Genomic DNA, 15,073 nt, shown 5'->3' with positions numbered 1-15,073 from the left:
CAATTAACCAAAACTTTTCTATGACCTGACACTATAAGTTCTGATTCCCTCATATCACAATATTTCTTGTATATAAAAGGCCATTATTTCACAACCCCTTTCATATTAATCCAAGAGGAGCAGGCATGAGAAAAGTTCTTATGTCTAGGGGACAAATGAAAATGTTAGTTGTGTGGGAACAGGAAGCCATGAAAATTTATATTCTTAAAACTGTCAGTGAAGAAAATTTATTGTGAATATTCAAAACTAAAATATAATAACCAACTGTGGTGCTATCAGAGTTTCCAAATAAGACTTTTTCTCTGTTTCTTTAATGAATTTAATTTAAATGATCACTTGAATCAAGAATACAAGCACATATAAAGGAAGTACAGATTTCTAAATGCTAGAAAAAGGAGTTTGAGTTTTCAGGGAAGAAGAAGGACATCACAGAATGTATGTCTGAGTGGGCATGGAAGATTTTGGAGAATTATCTGACAAATTGGGTGGAAAGTTCAATTCTCTTCTGTTTTGTTATTCTGAACTCTGGCAAATTGGTCAAACGTGATAAACCAAACATAAGAAAGGTGTAATCTTCCTGTGGACTATGGTTTTTCTTACATTCACTCACTATTTTACATTTTGCTGTAAACTGTATCAAGGAGGAGACTTGAAAGGTCATGGGGTACCAAAAAACATGGACCTCCTTAGTCAGGGTTTGGAAACAGTAAAAGAATTCTTGCACTGCAAGCTTCAAATTCTATCTTGAGTCAGAGAATTTTAAATGTCATTAAAGTTAAAACACTGAGTGACCAATACAATTACAGCCATTATAGGAGGAAGCGCAGACAATATTCGAAGAATGTATCCAAGAGAGAAATAGAAGTGTCATCATGGGTTTTGATTATACACTTCTCAGGTTTACTATGGAGTAGTATGTCCAATTTAAAAGCTGCCTCTCAATTATAAAGTCATATATAATTTTTTAACAAGATTTTATACATTCATATAAGGGGTATAGAATATGTGCAGTAGATAGTGTCAAAGAGACTGTTGGGACTATCTAAAAGAATATTATTAATTTGTATAGCTTACTTTCACTTCTGGAGCCATTCCAGCAAGGATTTTCTATAGAAATAATTTCAAGTTCAGAATCATGCTATTTGCTTGCAGCAACATCACAGGAGCAGTAGTGCACCATATGTTGCTACTTAGCAACTTAGTCTATAAGTCCCAAAGCATGTACTGATTTGAAAATTGAACAGGAATTATAATTGTTGAGTGATGCTATGAGGCAAGTTGTCTTGGATTACTAAACTATGCAGATGTTTGATGTTATGTAGAAAAAAGAACAAAACTTTTTCTTTTCCTGAAGGATGACTAAAATCTTATTTATGGTTGCTGAAAGGGGCAAATTGATTAAAATTCCCTCAGAGATTACCAGGTAAAGAATTCTGAACACACTCTATTACAATCAACAAAAGGAATGTGAGGTGCAAAATTTAACAAAGATGAGTCAACTTAAGTAACTTGCAAAGTTTATTTCTTCCAAAATAGGTATTATGTTACCATGGTCTAATTTTTCAAATGGCACATTCAAAAAACACTTTCATTATTAATGATACTTTTAATAATCAAAAATATCCAATATAGCCAAAGTATTAAAAATATATTGCTAACAAACCTGCTATATACTTATAAACTACATAAAATACTTGGATTGCTTATACCATCTCCATAAACTATCATTTGTATTTCAAATATTTTTAGTAATTCCTAAATGCAATATTTAGAAAATAATTTTAGTTTGACTTTTAAGGGGGATTAAGATTATGCACTTCACTTTAACTTAAAAACCTAAGGAGTCAAACTGTTATACATGCTTTGAATTTCCAATTCTTTATCCCAAAGTCTTCAAGATGGACATAATGATTCTCTGAAAGGGAGCAGCTGCTTTATAACAGCAATCATTTATTGAGTTTGTGTTTCTACTGTTTCAAACAAATTCAATTAGCCCTTACACTTCAAAACCCTAAAGGCACCAACGAGATGATACCGGGTTGCTTTAATCTAATAGCAATACTAAACTTGTCAGTACAGTTTTGGGATTGATGGTTAGAAGAAAATTAATAGTAACATTTTTCATTTTTTAATCAAACAGTCCTATTCAGAACTACCTATGCATCTTGGATGCTCCTTAGCTGAATGCACTCAGTTAAGTAAGAATTTTAAATGCAAATCTCTGCCTTCCTAAGGTATTCTTAGAGTGATCAACTCAGTTGGATGAAGAAAATGTAGCCTGATTCCTTGAACTCGGTGGTGACCCTTTCATTTGAACAATATAGTGTAGCTTCCGGAGTGGCTGCCAGAAAAAGCACTCATCAAAACTTCCAACTGCAAAGTTCACAGAGAGGCACGGCTGCCTCTGTTTTGAGTTAAACATGAGGAATTTAGTCCCACAAAATGCACCTCTAATAAATACATGAGATCTAATTTACTGACAACGAGCACGAAGAAAAATAAAAGTTGTATGATGCCTCCAGTTCACATTCTCCCATTATCAAATATATGTGCACATATAAATGCATATATATTGTAGTTTTAAGTTATAATGGTGGTTTTTAATAGCATATATGTATGTATATATGTATAGGTATGCATATATTAATTATATGCATATATACAATTTAAAACCACTGTTATAATTTAATCCTGTAATTACCAATGCATGAACAGTCAAGCAACTATTTTTACAATTGCAGAAAAAATATATTGGAGTTCACAAAATGCTTTTATGAATTCTCCCTCTCAGCCATTTATTCATTTATTTAGTTTCACTTACAATGTTCTGATAAATTACATCAAAATGATACCCAAAGGTGGTTATAATTTTGCTGTAAATGCCCTCACTGGATTAAGGAGTCTTACTTTAAGTATCCAAAAATAAATAGTCAAGCATTCACTTTTATAAATGTAACCATTTACATTTTCACTGGACTTTTGTTGTCACTTCCCATGATTAAATAGCTTGTCAGACATTCCCAGTGAAATGGATACAAACGTGCCCTTGAAAGTTTTCAATCATCTCCCACATTTTGGCTTGAGCACTTCCCAATGAACAGATTCTGAAAGCAGTCACACAAGTGCTCACCAGCCATGGGATTTGAGTTATAAACGTAACATTTTATTGAAAACTGACCCAATAGTTGATAATTAAGATGACTGGTGACACGTGTAGCTTATAATGATTAACATGTCTACAGTCAGAAGCACAAATAACGTGCACCTGTAAAGACTTTATTTCCTAAAGGTAAAACAACTGTTTAGGAAAGATCATGCTGGCAAAACAGCTGCTTGCTGTTCTGGAGAGGAAACAAGGTAGAATCTTTCAACAAATGCCAACTCCGGTGTTTTATCAGCTCTATCTCATTAACTGGAAACAAGGCTTAAATGCTTTGTTTATAAATTATGATTATTCCTGATTGCGGCAGTTACTGATAGTGCTACTCATTTGCAATGCAACTCTTTGAATTTGTTTAATTACAATTTGAAACAAGGCAGAGAAGATTAATTAACCCACCTGGCTGGCTGGCACATAGTCCTGGCTCGGCTCTGTCATGCTCATATACATGTTCTCACCGTCAAACTGCGAATGAAATAATAGTAAACATTTAGCAATCTTGACTGTGTGCACGGTTTTTTTTTTGTTTTTGTTGTTGTTTTCCCCACCACCAAACTGGAAAACAGTAGCCATTTAAAACAAACAAACAAAAAACCCACCAAAAAATAGTGTGGTTAGGAATACAGAAGATCTGTCATAGCAAGTGAGCCCCATCTTTTCTTTGATGTTTCTGTTGTCATCCTTCCTGACCCTGGATGTCAGTGATTTGGCGTAATTAGTGCTCTAGTAATTACAGCAAGCAAGCAAGAAATGAATGGTTCCCTTTCATCTGCAATCTGTTTTAAAACAAAATGGCTCATTTTGTGTACCATGTATCCATACCGCAGTTCAGTTGTAAAAAAACTATTAAATGAATGGCATGGTTTTTGAAAGAAAGGGATAATGAAAAATGCAGTAAGACACAGCTCAATACATTTGGAGTTTAACTCTGAGAAATGAAAAAGTGCGGAATTTTCAAAATAAACTATAACTAGCTTCACCATAATAGACTCATGATTAAAATTTTTAAACGTATAATAATATTTGAAAAGCGCATAAGTTTCTCCAAAACCCACAGTTAAGAATGATAGTAACAATGGATCACAATAAAAAAATATTCAGACTTAATGAATAAATTTTCCTCTCTAAAGTTTTTCAAAGACATGGCATCAAAGTATTAGAAATGCATAGACATCTATACACAGATTTACAAGTTGGGAACAAGATAGGAGGGAGAACTTGGTGGGGCAGTGCAATTGCAGAACTTTTAAAAATTGCAAGCAACAACAATAATATGCACCTCCTTTCATTATTTGGGATTTTGAAAGCAGTAATCACTACATGCATATATAATCCTCAGCTATCTTTAGTCACTTCATAAATGGGCATAGTATACCTCTTTTGGTTAGGAGAAGATTTTTCCCTAGGAAATAATCAAATGAACTAACACAGCCAACTTCAAAGAGCTGAATATATTTTCACCGCCAGACTAATTTCAAATTTAGAAAGTTGAAAAAATTATGTTTCACACAGACTAGTGTTATGATGGAGGTACGAGTACACAACAGACACATACTTGATACTTTCAGACAAAAACATTTTTGACAAAACATTGCACTACCTTTGAGCTGCTAGCATAAGATGGCTAGCGATTAGAATATATTATTCTTAAATAAGAATTAGCTACATCATAAAGTCTTTAAACAGTAATCAGCAGCATTGGTCGCCCCAAAGATTCTTAGAAACAAGAGCTGTAGGAGTAAGGCCCTTACTAAAGATACTCAGAGAGCTTAAATTTAAAGAATCAAAGCATTTCTTCAAACATCATGCTGAAAGTATATTTCATGTTGTGCAAACAAACTTACCCATACAGATATGGAAGCATCTGTTGAATAATATGGTTAAACTGAACTAGAATTAGCACATCAAGAAAAAAAAAACTAGCTGGACATCCTGGTAGCTGCCTTGTCAACTAGCTCAGGAGGTTTGCACCCAGATGACTTACCCAAGTTGGCCCTTCCATCAGTCAAGTGATCTCTTTCATCCCAAAAACAGTTCACTCCAATCTATCCACCTGTTTTTCTGGAACAACTCAAAACCTGACTAACAGCATTCTTTAGCATCTCTCCTCCCCTCACCCTGCCCCCACATTTGTTTGCAAATGTTTTTGGTGTTAGGATGCCAAAGAACCATTTGAAATATGGACAGTATCTCTGACTGTAACAAACTACACTGAACAGAAGTAGTGAAGTGAATCAAATACTCCACCACCGATGCATATTCTATAAATGTGTTACTTTCTATTTCATCTTTTCTAACTCATTTTCTAAATCTGGTATCATCTCAAGCCAACAAACGAAAGCTTTGAAGTTTTGGTTTTAGTCTGTCCAAAGTGTATGCTCACTGAGCATATTCAGTACCACTGTTCTTGATAAAGGCACTTTCCTTATAAAGCATCAGTGCCGAAGTCATAATATGTTAAAGCCCAAGCAGACCATTTAATAATAAAAGTTATAGAACTACTGGAATAGCAGTTGTTTTTTAGTGGATTCTACATGTTCCTTGCCTACCTGATCTTCATAACTGATGCGCTTTTCACATAGGTATTGTTACCTATGTTTTGCAAATTAAAATACAAAGGCAATGAAAATTTAAGCTAGATTCTCCAAGTCTTTTCAGAAGCAGGTCAAGCATTCAGTCAGGCAGCCTGGCTGTCTAGCACATATATCAGAATATAAAAATATATTCTGAATCATAAAGATCAGTAAGCTATCAATTCTGAAAATAATTCAATAAATCACCAGAACGTTGGCAGTATCTCAATAGTATTGAGATACTGGCCAGAATTTCTATGGTATTTGAGAACTTTTTTAAAAAAGTCATACTGAGGCTGGCAAAAAAAAAATCATCCCCAAATTCTCTAAAATTAACTTTTGAAAGACTGAGAAGTGTGATGGTTAGATTTATGTGTCAATATGACTGGGCCACAGGGTTCACCCAGATACTTTGGCAAACATATTCTGGCTATGTCTGTAAATGTATTTTTTTAATTAAATGAAATTAGTAAAATAAATAAAGAAAATCACTCTCCTTCTGTGGGTGGGTCTCACCTAAACCGCTGAGGACATTAGTAGATGAGAAAGACTGAAGTTTCTGATGAGTCAGAATACTCAGCCTGGGCTATCAGCCCTTTCTTGTGTTCAAACTGGAACTCAAAAATTAGCCCTTCTTGGAACCCAACTGTGCTGGCTTTTACACTGGACCTACCCGTTGGGTCTTTGGGGTTTCCAGAATCCCAACCAAAGATCTTATGACTTTTTAATTTTTTAATTAATTAAATTTTTTAAATTGATTCACAGAAAGATACAGATACAAACTTGTTCATGATAGGATTTTAGTGATATGACGTTCCAACTCCCATTGTGATACTTTTAGCCTACATAATAACAATATGAATCGATTCCTTAAACAAACTACACACACACAAATACACACACATACATACACAGTGTTTCTCTTTCTTGGTCAACTCAAATAGATGGTCTTCAACTAGTATCAAGATAAGTAACTCCTCTAATTTCTAATTTTCTGTTAGTCCTGTAACAGTGTAGATAGATGGAGAAATCACTTCTCTTTCATGCTATTGATTTCTCTTTCTGGGAGCAGAAGTCATACTGAATTTATTATGAGAGTCTCTGGTCTTGGTATGTCCACTCTCTATACCCCAGATAATCCACATATATTTGCATTTCTTCTTCCAGAATGCCCCCCTTCCCCTTCACGTGTTGTGATATTTATAAATCACTAGGCTCCATTTGGGCTATAGCGGTAGCACAGAGGTAGGGCATTTGCCTTTTACGCAGCCGACCCGTGTTCGATTCCTCCGCCCCTCTCTCAGAGAGCCCGGCAAGCTACAGAGAGTATCGAGCCCACACGGCAGAGCCTGGAAAGCTACCCGTGGCGAATTGGATATGCCAAAAACAGTAACAATAAGTCTTACAATGAGAGATGTTACTGCTGCCTGCTCGAACAAATCGATGAGCAACAGGATGACAGTGACAGTGACAGGCTCCATTTATTTAGTAGAGAGTCTGAGTCTGCAGACTCTCTGAGTCCTTGCCTCCTCTTGGCAGCCCTCTGCTTCCCCATAGGTTTCTTGTTAGACTAACTCCAGTGGATCGGGAACCTACATTTTAGTCTCCTTTAGTATCCTCCGAGGTAAGGGCCAACATAGTAAGTCATTAAGAAATAGAGCGATAGCACAGCAGGTAGGGTGTTTGCCTTGCATGCGGCCGACCCAGGTTCAATTCCTCCATCCCTCTCGGAGAGCCCGGCAATCTACCAAGAGTATCTCACCCTCACGGCAGAGCCTAGCAAGCTCCCCATAACGTATCCAATATGCCAAAAAACAGTAACCACAAATCTCACAATGGAGATGTTACTGGTGCCTGCTTGAGCAAATCGATGAACAACAGGATGACAGTACTACAGACAGTGATCTAAACAATACTTTAGTGGATAGGGTTCTTGCACACATCCCATCCAGGGTCTATCTCCAGCACCACATGTGGTCCCTCAAGCCCCTGCAGGAGTGATTCTTCTGCACAGAGTGAAGAATAAGCCCAAAAAACTGCCAGTGTGGCAACCCCCCAAGTAAGTATTTATTAACTAATTAAGCAATATGTACATGAATCTAGAGAGATAGTATAACAGGGAAAGCACTTGTTTTGCATGTGGCCAACTTTTGTTTGATCCCTGGGCTTGCTCTCTGGCACCTGAGTGCCAGGGTTCCCTGACCACCCCCAGGAATGATTCCTGAGCAGAGCCAGGAGTAAATCCTGAGAACTGCTGGGTTTGTCTCCAAAACCACAATAACAACTGTCACTGTCACTGTCATCCTGTTGCTCATCGATTTGCTGGAGCGGGCACCAGTAATGGCTCCATTGTGAGACTTGTTGTTACTGTTTGGTATATTGAATATGCCACGGGTTGCTTGCCAGGCTCTGCCGTGTGGGTGGGATAGTCTCGGTAGCTTACTGGGCTCTCCGAGAAGGATGGAGGAATAGAACCCAGGTCGGCCGCATGCAAGGCAACCACCCTATCCGCTGTGCTTTCGCTTCAGTATATATGAACATATTCCCTTTCTGAAATTTTTTGAGTTGCCAAACAAAAATACCTACATATGTTAGAACAGATTTCATCATTTCCTTTGTGTTTGGAGAGATTCTGGGGCCCAGGCAGAAGAATAATTCGTGATATAAGCAGATGCACATTTCCCTGTAGCTACATTCAGTTCAATATCAAAGTTCTAAGTTTTCACATATTCATTCAACTGCTCTCTGTGTAGGATCTGGTCCCAGAGATCTCACCAGGCCTCATGTTAATTCAGAATTCTTAGTATACATCTAGTGTCCTGGACTTAGATCAAGTTGGCATTTGAAATACAATTATTGTGTATATAGCTCTAGAAATTTGGCCATGAGAAAGATCCCGGAAGCATCGTATCTGACCCCTCGTATTACAACTTAAAAACCAGCTTTGTTATTAGTGACAAGGTCCATTTGAGAACAGAATCGAGTTCTGTAATCCAAACAGTAGAGTTTTCCATAATGACATACTACCTTCTACTCTATCATTGTCAATGGGGATCAGCTTATAGGACTATTTGTTTATAAGGCGATAAATTTGTTTGCATAGACCACAGTCCTGAAGAACAAGTATTTGCATGACATTATTTGCATAGCATTACACAAATGATTCCATTCACATCATCTGCGTCACATATTAGATGAGTATTATTAATAACTATTTCAATAACATGCTTTTATTAAAATAACTGGTACATTCCCTTACTTCTTAAGCTTATCAGATATTGTTCTTTAAAGTCAAGTGAACTTAGGCATAACTTTTCAAAATACATCCAAGCATATCAGGAGTTTTAGTTTCCATGTATTCTCTTTTTAAAACCTCAAGGAAAGTTTGAGAGAATAAATAGGTAGACTTATTTAAATCTAAATGTAAATGGCATAAACTCAGGATTAGCCTTTCTGACAAAGTGTTTTTTGTACTCTTTATTGTGTTTTTATTCCAAAGCACCAGGGGATACAATCACATAGAAAGTCATTTATAATCTTCTACTACAGTTTTTTGAAATTGTTTTTAGAGGATATTAACCAAACCCATAATCCCAAAGAGCTTTTAAAGCTAGGTAGTTATTATTTCTTCTATTTAAAAACTGAAAACAGACATCCAACACTGTTGGAACACAGTGAGTGATAAGCAAAAGTGGGATATCTTAGACTACCCAAACCACTAAAACAAGAAATATCAAAGATAGAACATGAAGAATAAATCAATCATTGGCACTAGACCAGGAAATGCGATCTTTTTAGGGAAACCATTAGAAGAAAACCAGAAAACTGCTGTTGGGGCAGAGGGGTGGGGTGGTACATGGTGCAATTCATGAAACAGTGATACATTGTATTACCTATAAAAGGAAAAACCTTACATTTATGAGTATTTTCCGAAGGAATATTTGATACTTCTTTTTTTTCCCCTTAAGAGCTAAAAATGGAAATGCTTGTAACATGAAGTTAATTTGACGTTTCTTAGAAAATGAATGACAATAAATCATTATGAGAGGGTAATATACCCAGAATAAAATTCCATTTTTGTGTTACTTGACTCAATATAAAAGTATGTCAAGCTTTTTATTGATTTATTTTTTGTAGTGAAAAACTTGAACATTGAAGTCCGAAGGCTTTTGCTGTTTCGTGTGGAGCAAAGAAAAGCTGTAAGTTTAATGTGAAGGGTGATAGTGTGCACTTTCTCCGAGCAGTCAAGATCCTTCATACACACACAGTAGCAAGTATCCAATAAAAACAGGGCTGGGCAAACTCCAACACATACTTCACAGGATCTCATTTTCAAGGAAACAGATCAGGAGACGCTGGGGAGGAAATACTCGTTTATCTCTCTGCTTCAAGACTGAACAAGTCTATTCAAGACAGTCTAAGCTGTCTGAATTCATGCAAGTCAGCTGAATTCAACTAGTCCTAAGCACAGTGGGTCCCCAAAGCGGCTCATAATGAAAGGAAAGGAGACCAGCAGAACGCTATCAACACCCGAAGAAAAAGAAAAGTGGAGGTTCTCAGTCAAAGTTTGGAATGGATGTGCCTTACAAACTGGGCACACATAGTGCGGAACTCAGAAAAAGAAGTTCCTCATAGTTGGACTCTTGTCACTTGAACTTGTCACTTGAACTTGCAGCAAATCTCAGTAGCCAGAAGAGGAAATAGAACCTGGGAGCACCAAGGTTGCTAGGAGGACTTGGCCACTAGCTGAGGAACAAGAAAAAAAACTACTCCTGTAAACTAAAAATCTACTTCCACATCTAGAATATGTTTATAAAATATAAAAATATGTATATATGCATATATATGAAACAAAGAAATGTATATATACATATATTTATATATCTCACACTAGGGCATGTTTGGGAATATATAATCAATCCAGTGTAGAGTCCAGAGAGTGGTCACATATTCTGGTAATGGGCACATATTCTAGATGTGGGAGTAGATTTCTAGTTACAGAAGTAGCACAGCGGTGGGGTGTTTGCCTTGTATGAGGCCGACCCGGGTTCGATTCCTCCATCCCTCTCGGAGACCCGGCAAGCTACTGAGAGTACCCTACTCACACGGCAGAGCCTGGCAAGCTACCCGTATTCGATATGCCAAAAACAGTAACAAGTCTCACAATGGAGACGTTACTGGTGCCCGCTCAAGCAAATCGATGGACAATGGGATGAGAGTGTTATATATTTGTGTACAATTCTTTCCACCACTTTTCCCAGATTCTCCCCTACATCCCCACCTCCACCTCCAAGTCACCCCCCTTGACAGACACCTTTCTAAATTCAGTTGTTAAGGTGAGGTTTCTTGATTTCAGTGTTGATGTCTCTGCGGTTCGGTCTCTATCATTTCTTTGTAACTTTGTCCCCTGACCTGGCCCCCATTGTTTCTTCTCTGTCTCTTCTCTTGATAAACAAACACCAACCATACTTTTTTAAAAGAGTCATTTTATAGTCACACTTAAGATAACGACGCTGTCATGGTTCACACTGGTTTTACTTTGGAAGTACTTTCGGATCCCATTAAATATATAAAGCAGTTACATTTGTGAACAATTTTGTAGTATAGTGGATATCATCACTTCCATTTTAGATATGAAAAACTGTGACAAAGGGGGAATTAAGCAAGTTGTCTATGATGAATCAAATCATGCTCCCAAGATCTGCTCAGCCTACCTAACCCTTAGGTCAAGGACACTGGCTTTTACTTCCAAAAATAACTATCATGTAGATCCCGTAAACACAGCCTTTGTTGTGCCACAACTAGAGTCCAAGGGTCCACAACCAGCAGCACTTTTATACCGAGGTCGTTTGCCCTAACATTATGTTACAGACAGGCTGAGCAGCGAACCCTGAGCACAAAGGAAATGTGGTCCATTGAGAGGACTGGTACATGGTGTATCCCTGGGTTCCTTTAAGAAGCTTTGCCGTGGAGCTGTGGTTAGCTTGGAAACATGAAATATACTTTTCTTTTTACTTACTGCCTCCCTTTCTTGGTTCTTTTTTCTCTTGCTCTCTTCACCCCAGGTTTGCACTCTGAGCTTATCCTATGTGCCTTCAGCACAGGCTCTGCTTTCTGGGGAACTTGAACTGAGGCAATGCTCAATGACTTTCAGTTAGTAAGTGACACTAATCTCATCCTCTCTTTGTTCAGCTTATATTACATTATACTTAAGAGACATTAATTCTATTTTAAATTCCTGTGCAAAGAGAGAAAAACACTTACGAAACAGCAATAAAGAGAACTAAGAATAATGGAAACATCCCATTTAAAAGGGAAAGACTCAAGTTTCCAGAAAACTTCATTAACTTCACACTTCTAACATAAAGATCCATTTTCATTATGCATTACTAAGAGAAGAATATATGAATAAAAGCTAAACCATAGCTCCAAATCCATTCTAGTAAGTTTAATGGAAATAAAAACAACCAAATTAAAATATGCATGATACACATCTCTATTTTTAGGTAAAAGAGCTCCTAAATGTGTCCAAAATTTGAAAATCAAGAGCAATGACTTCAAAGTCCTTCTAGGAGCCTTGATTTTGAAATTGGATTCTCCAAAAAAAAAAAAAACCTGAATTTCTATAAAGCGTTGAGCTGTAAAACTATATTGTACAGTTGAACCTAAGAGTAAGTTCAAATGATTCCTTTATAACATTCTCCCAGCTTGTGTTTTAAGCAAAAAAAAAAATTAATGCAACAACTTGAGGAGTATATTTAAACTTGCTGGCAATCCTTACCTAAATGCACTTATTTTCACATCATCTCAGCTCTCACCTCATTTACCACAGTACCTAAAATCCCGCATGGATGTGGAATGAAAAGTATGAAAGCAATTACTTTTGGGGGGTTGGCTTTTTTATTACTCATACTCCTTTTTAAGTACAGTGAACATTTTTTAATACATAACTTGCAGAGTAAAAGGTAAGAATATTTCTCTGCACATGTCTGGTCTGGAAGTGCACACCTTGGAATGCCAAAGCAAGAAAAAAATATAATAAACTAGATGTTCAAAGCATTGAAAAAGTTATGAATCTTAAACAACAGGTATGAAAAACATTAACATAAGATAAATATAGACTGATTACTGACAATTGAACAGGATGAAAACTTTTTGAACAGATTTGAGGAAAATAGTCACTGAATAATTTTGAGATTAGAAGTGGTAGTACCAAATAAAAATACAAATTGGAAGGTACAGAACTATTAATATGGAGATTCTCACTTCCCTCTTATTATTACTCAGAAATTAACATTGTACTAACTATAACAATGATGTTACAGAAAGAGGGTTGGGTAATTAGTATCTTTTAATGGTAGAACAGGTGTTGAAATGTATCTTGAAGATATGAACCAATAGGAATACAAGGTATTCAGTCTTGATCCAATCAATTCTTATTGAGCATGTATTTCATATTTGATTTTTTTTTCAATTCCAGAGAATTTGTTTTCAAATGAAAACATAGTAACTTTGCTTTTTTTTTTTTTTTTTGAGGTCACACCTGGCGGTTCTCAGGGTTTACTTCTGGCTATGTGCTAAGATTACCAGGCAGAGATGGGAGACCATATGTGATCCTGGGGATTGAGCCTGGGTAAGCCGCATACAAGATGTTGTACTGTAAGTGCTGTATATTGCTCCAGCTCCTCTAGTCACATTTCAAAATATTGCATTAAATAGCCGAAAAACACATTTCAAGTCATTAAGTGTGGGCTTTTCCATTGTGAAAAGAAGCAAAGCTCTGTGCAGGCATCTCATTTTAAGGATCTTCATAAATCATTTAATGGAGTTAAGGTGCTTACATGTGGCCAACCCAGGCTGCATATATGGCCCCCTGAGCACTGCCATGAGTGATCCCTGAGGCCAGAGGCAGGAGTAAGGCTTGGAGTGATCAGGTGAAGCCAGATAAAGACCCCAAACAAACAAAAATATATATTCAAAACATATATTATGATCCTAAACAATACAATTGTTAAATTTTTCTTTAATCTCTTCAAGTGCAACATAGTTGCATCTAATTTCTCTGAGTCTCCTTAGTCACCTTTAATCTCATCCAATATATTCTGCTGACTTCCCTACATTTTCATAAAGATCAATACATAATTTCTCTTCCTTTTTTAGCCATTTACTTAATACAGGAGATGTCTTCTTATCAGGCATATATATTTATTATGTACTTTTAGGGTTTTAATTCCAACATTTCTCTTTACTGTCTTCTTGGTTAAGGTAGTACAAGTTCTCTCGATCATTCTCTTATTCTCATCTAACTTTTTTTTTCCTGATGAGAGTAAGTATTCTCCAAAATACTTCCTGCTCCCTTTGACAATGTACTTTTTATAGCATGATTCATTGCCAGAAAGATGTCAAAGCTGTAACTGGAAATCATGTTGCCAAAAACAGCATGGCCGCTTCTATGCAAAGACTAGTTTATACACTGCATGGGAGGGCTGATTAGTTTCCTCTGTCTTACTTTTTGGAACAACGCAGGTGGATACTTTTGTTTTATGCTGACACAAAATATCAGAGTTCCAGGGGTAAAGCATTTAGCATGTTTGTGGGTACACTAAAATTTAAAACTCGACACATATACAACTAGACATAGTGCTGGACTAAAATTCAAGTGTACACTTGTTCAGTTCATTTGCTGTTAATTCAACAACTGCTCACTTTGCACCCACTCTGCGCCTATGTGTGGGAGGGTGGAATGGGGGGAGGATATTCTCCCCCATCATTGCTAACAAGCATTGATTGCTCGTGGTGTGTTAGGACAACAGAAACATTGGCTCCTTAAGCATTTAATCCTTAGCAAAACCCAGTGATGCAGGGAGTATTTGTGCAGTTCTGTTCATTAACTAAGCCTCAAAAATTAAGTTGCTTGAAAGAGTAGGGCAGGGTCTCATTTCCTAGTCTTTCTGACGGCAGAAAAATGCCCAATAGGGAGGAGCTCCTAAAATAAAATAAGATTTTTGTAAAATGATACCCTGACTATCTGGAGAGCCAACTTAATTATTTTAGTGACAATGGATATTTCTCACAAGTATACAGTCTATCCATAGTCACTTGTAACTGGCCCAACATAGTCTTCAGAAAATGCAGAAGGTATATTAGGAAGATCAAAAGTCAACTGATCTACGGTAGGGTTTGAGACTCTTCTCTTCCCCTAGTTATGAAACTCAGGAAGCTGTGAAACCTATGGAATGTGAAGCTTCTATGAACCTCAGTCACAAGGTTTTCATAATGGTCAAACCTGTATAGGGAAGCATCAAACACAAAGTGTATGTCTAGCAAATATTCAAAGCTA

The 15,073-nt window shown here is 36.7% G+C and overlaps 1 protein-coding gene across 2 annotated transcripts in view; it reads right to left on the bottom strand.

The window, feature by feature from the left end:
• Window positions 1-15,073, bottom strand: part of TOX (thymocyte selection associated high mobility group box) — a 332,079-nt gene that overhangs the window by 156,181 nt on the left and 160,825 nt on the right. The window contains exons 1-2 of one of the 2 annotated variants that reach the window (XM_055129141.1): window positions 5,145-5,177; window positions 3,560-3,625 (exon numbers count right to left, since the gene is read on the bottom strand). In XM_055129141.1, coding sequence (XP_054985116.1) covers window positions 3,560-3,625; window positions 5,145-5,162 — 84 coding nt within the window. In that variant the 5' untranslated portion in view covers window positions 5,163-5,177. Of the gene's footprint in view, window positions 1-3,559; window positions 3,626-5,144; window positions 5,178-15,073 lie in introns of those variants that run through there. The other variant, XM_055129140.1, reaches the window with a different exon arrangement.

The sequence above is a fragment of the Sorex araneus genome, chromosome 2, assembly GCF_027595985.1.
Source record: "Sorex araneus isolate mSorAra2 chromosome 2, mSorAra2.pri, whole genome shotgun sequence".
Taxonomy (NCBI): Eukaryota; Metazoa; Chordata; class Mammalia; order Eulipotyphla; family Soricidae; genus Sorex; species Sorex araneus.
This window is presented reverse-complemented; position numbering and strand designations above follow the sequence as displayed.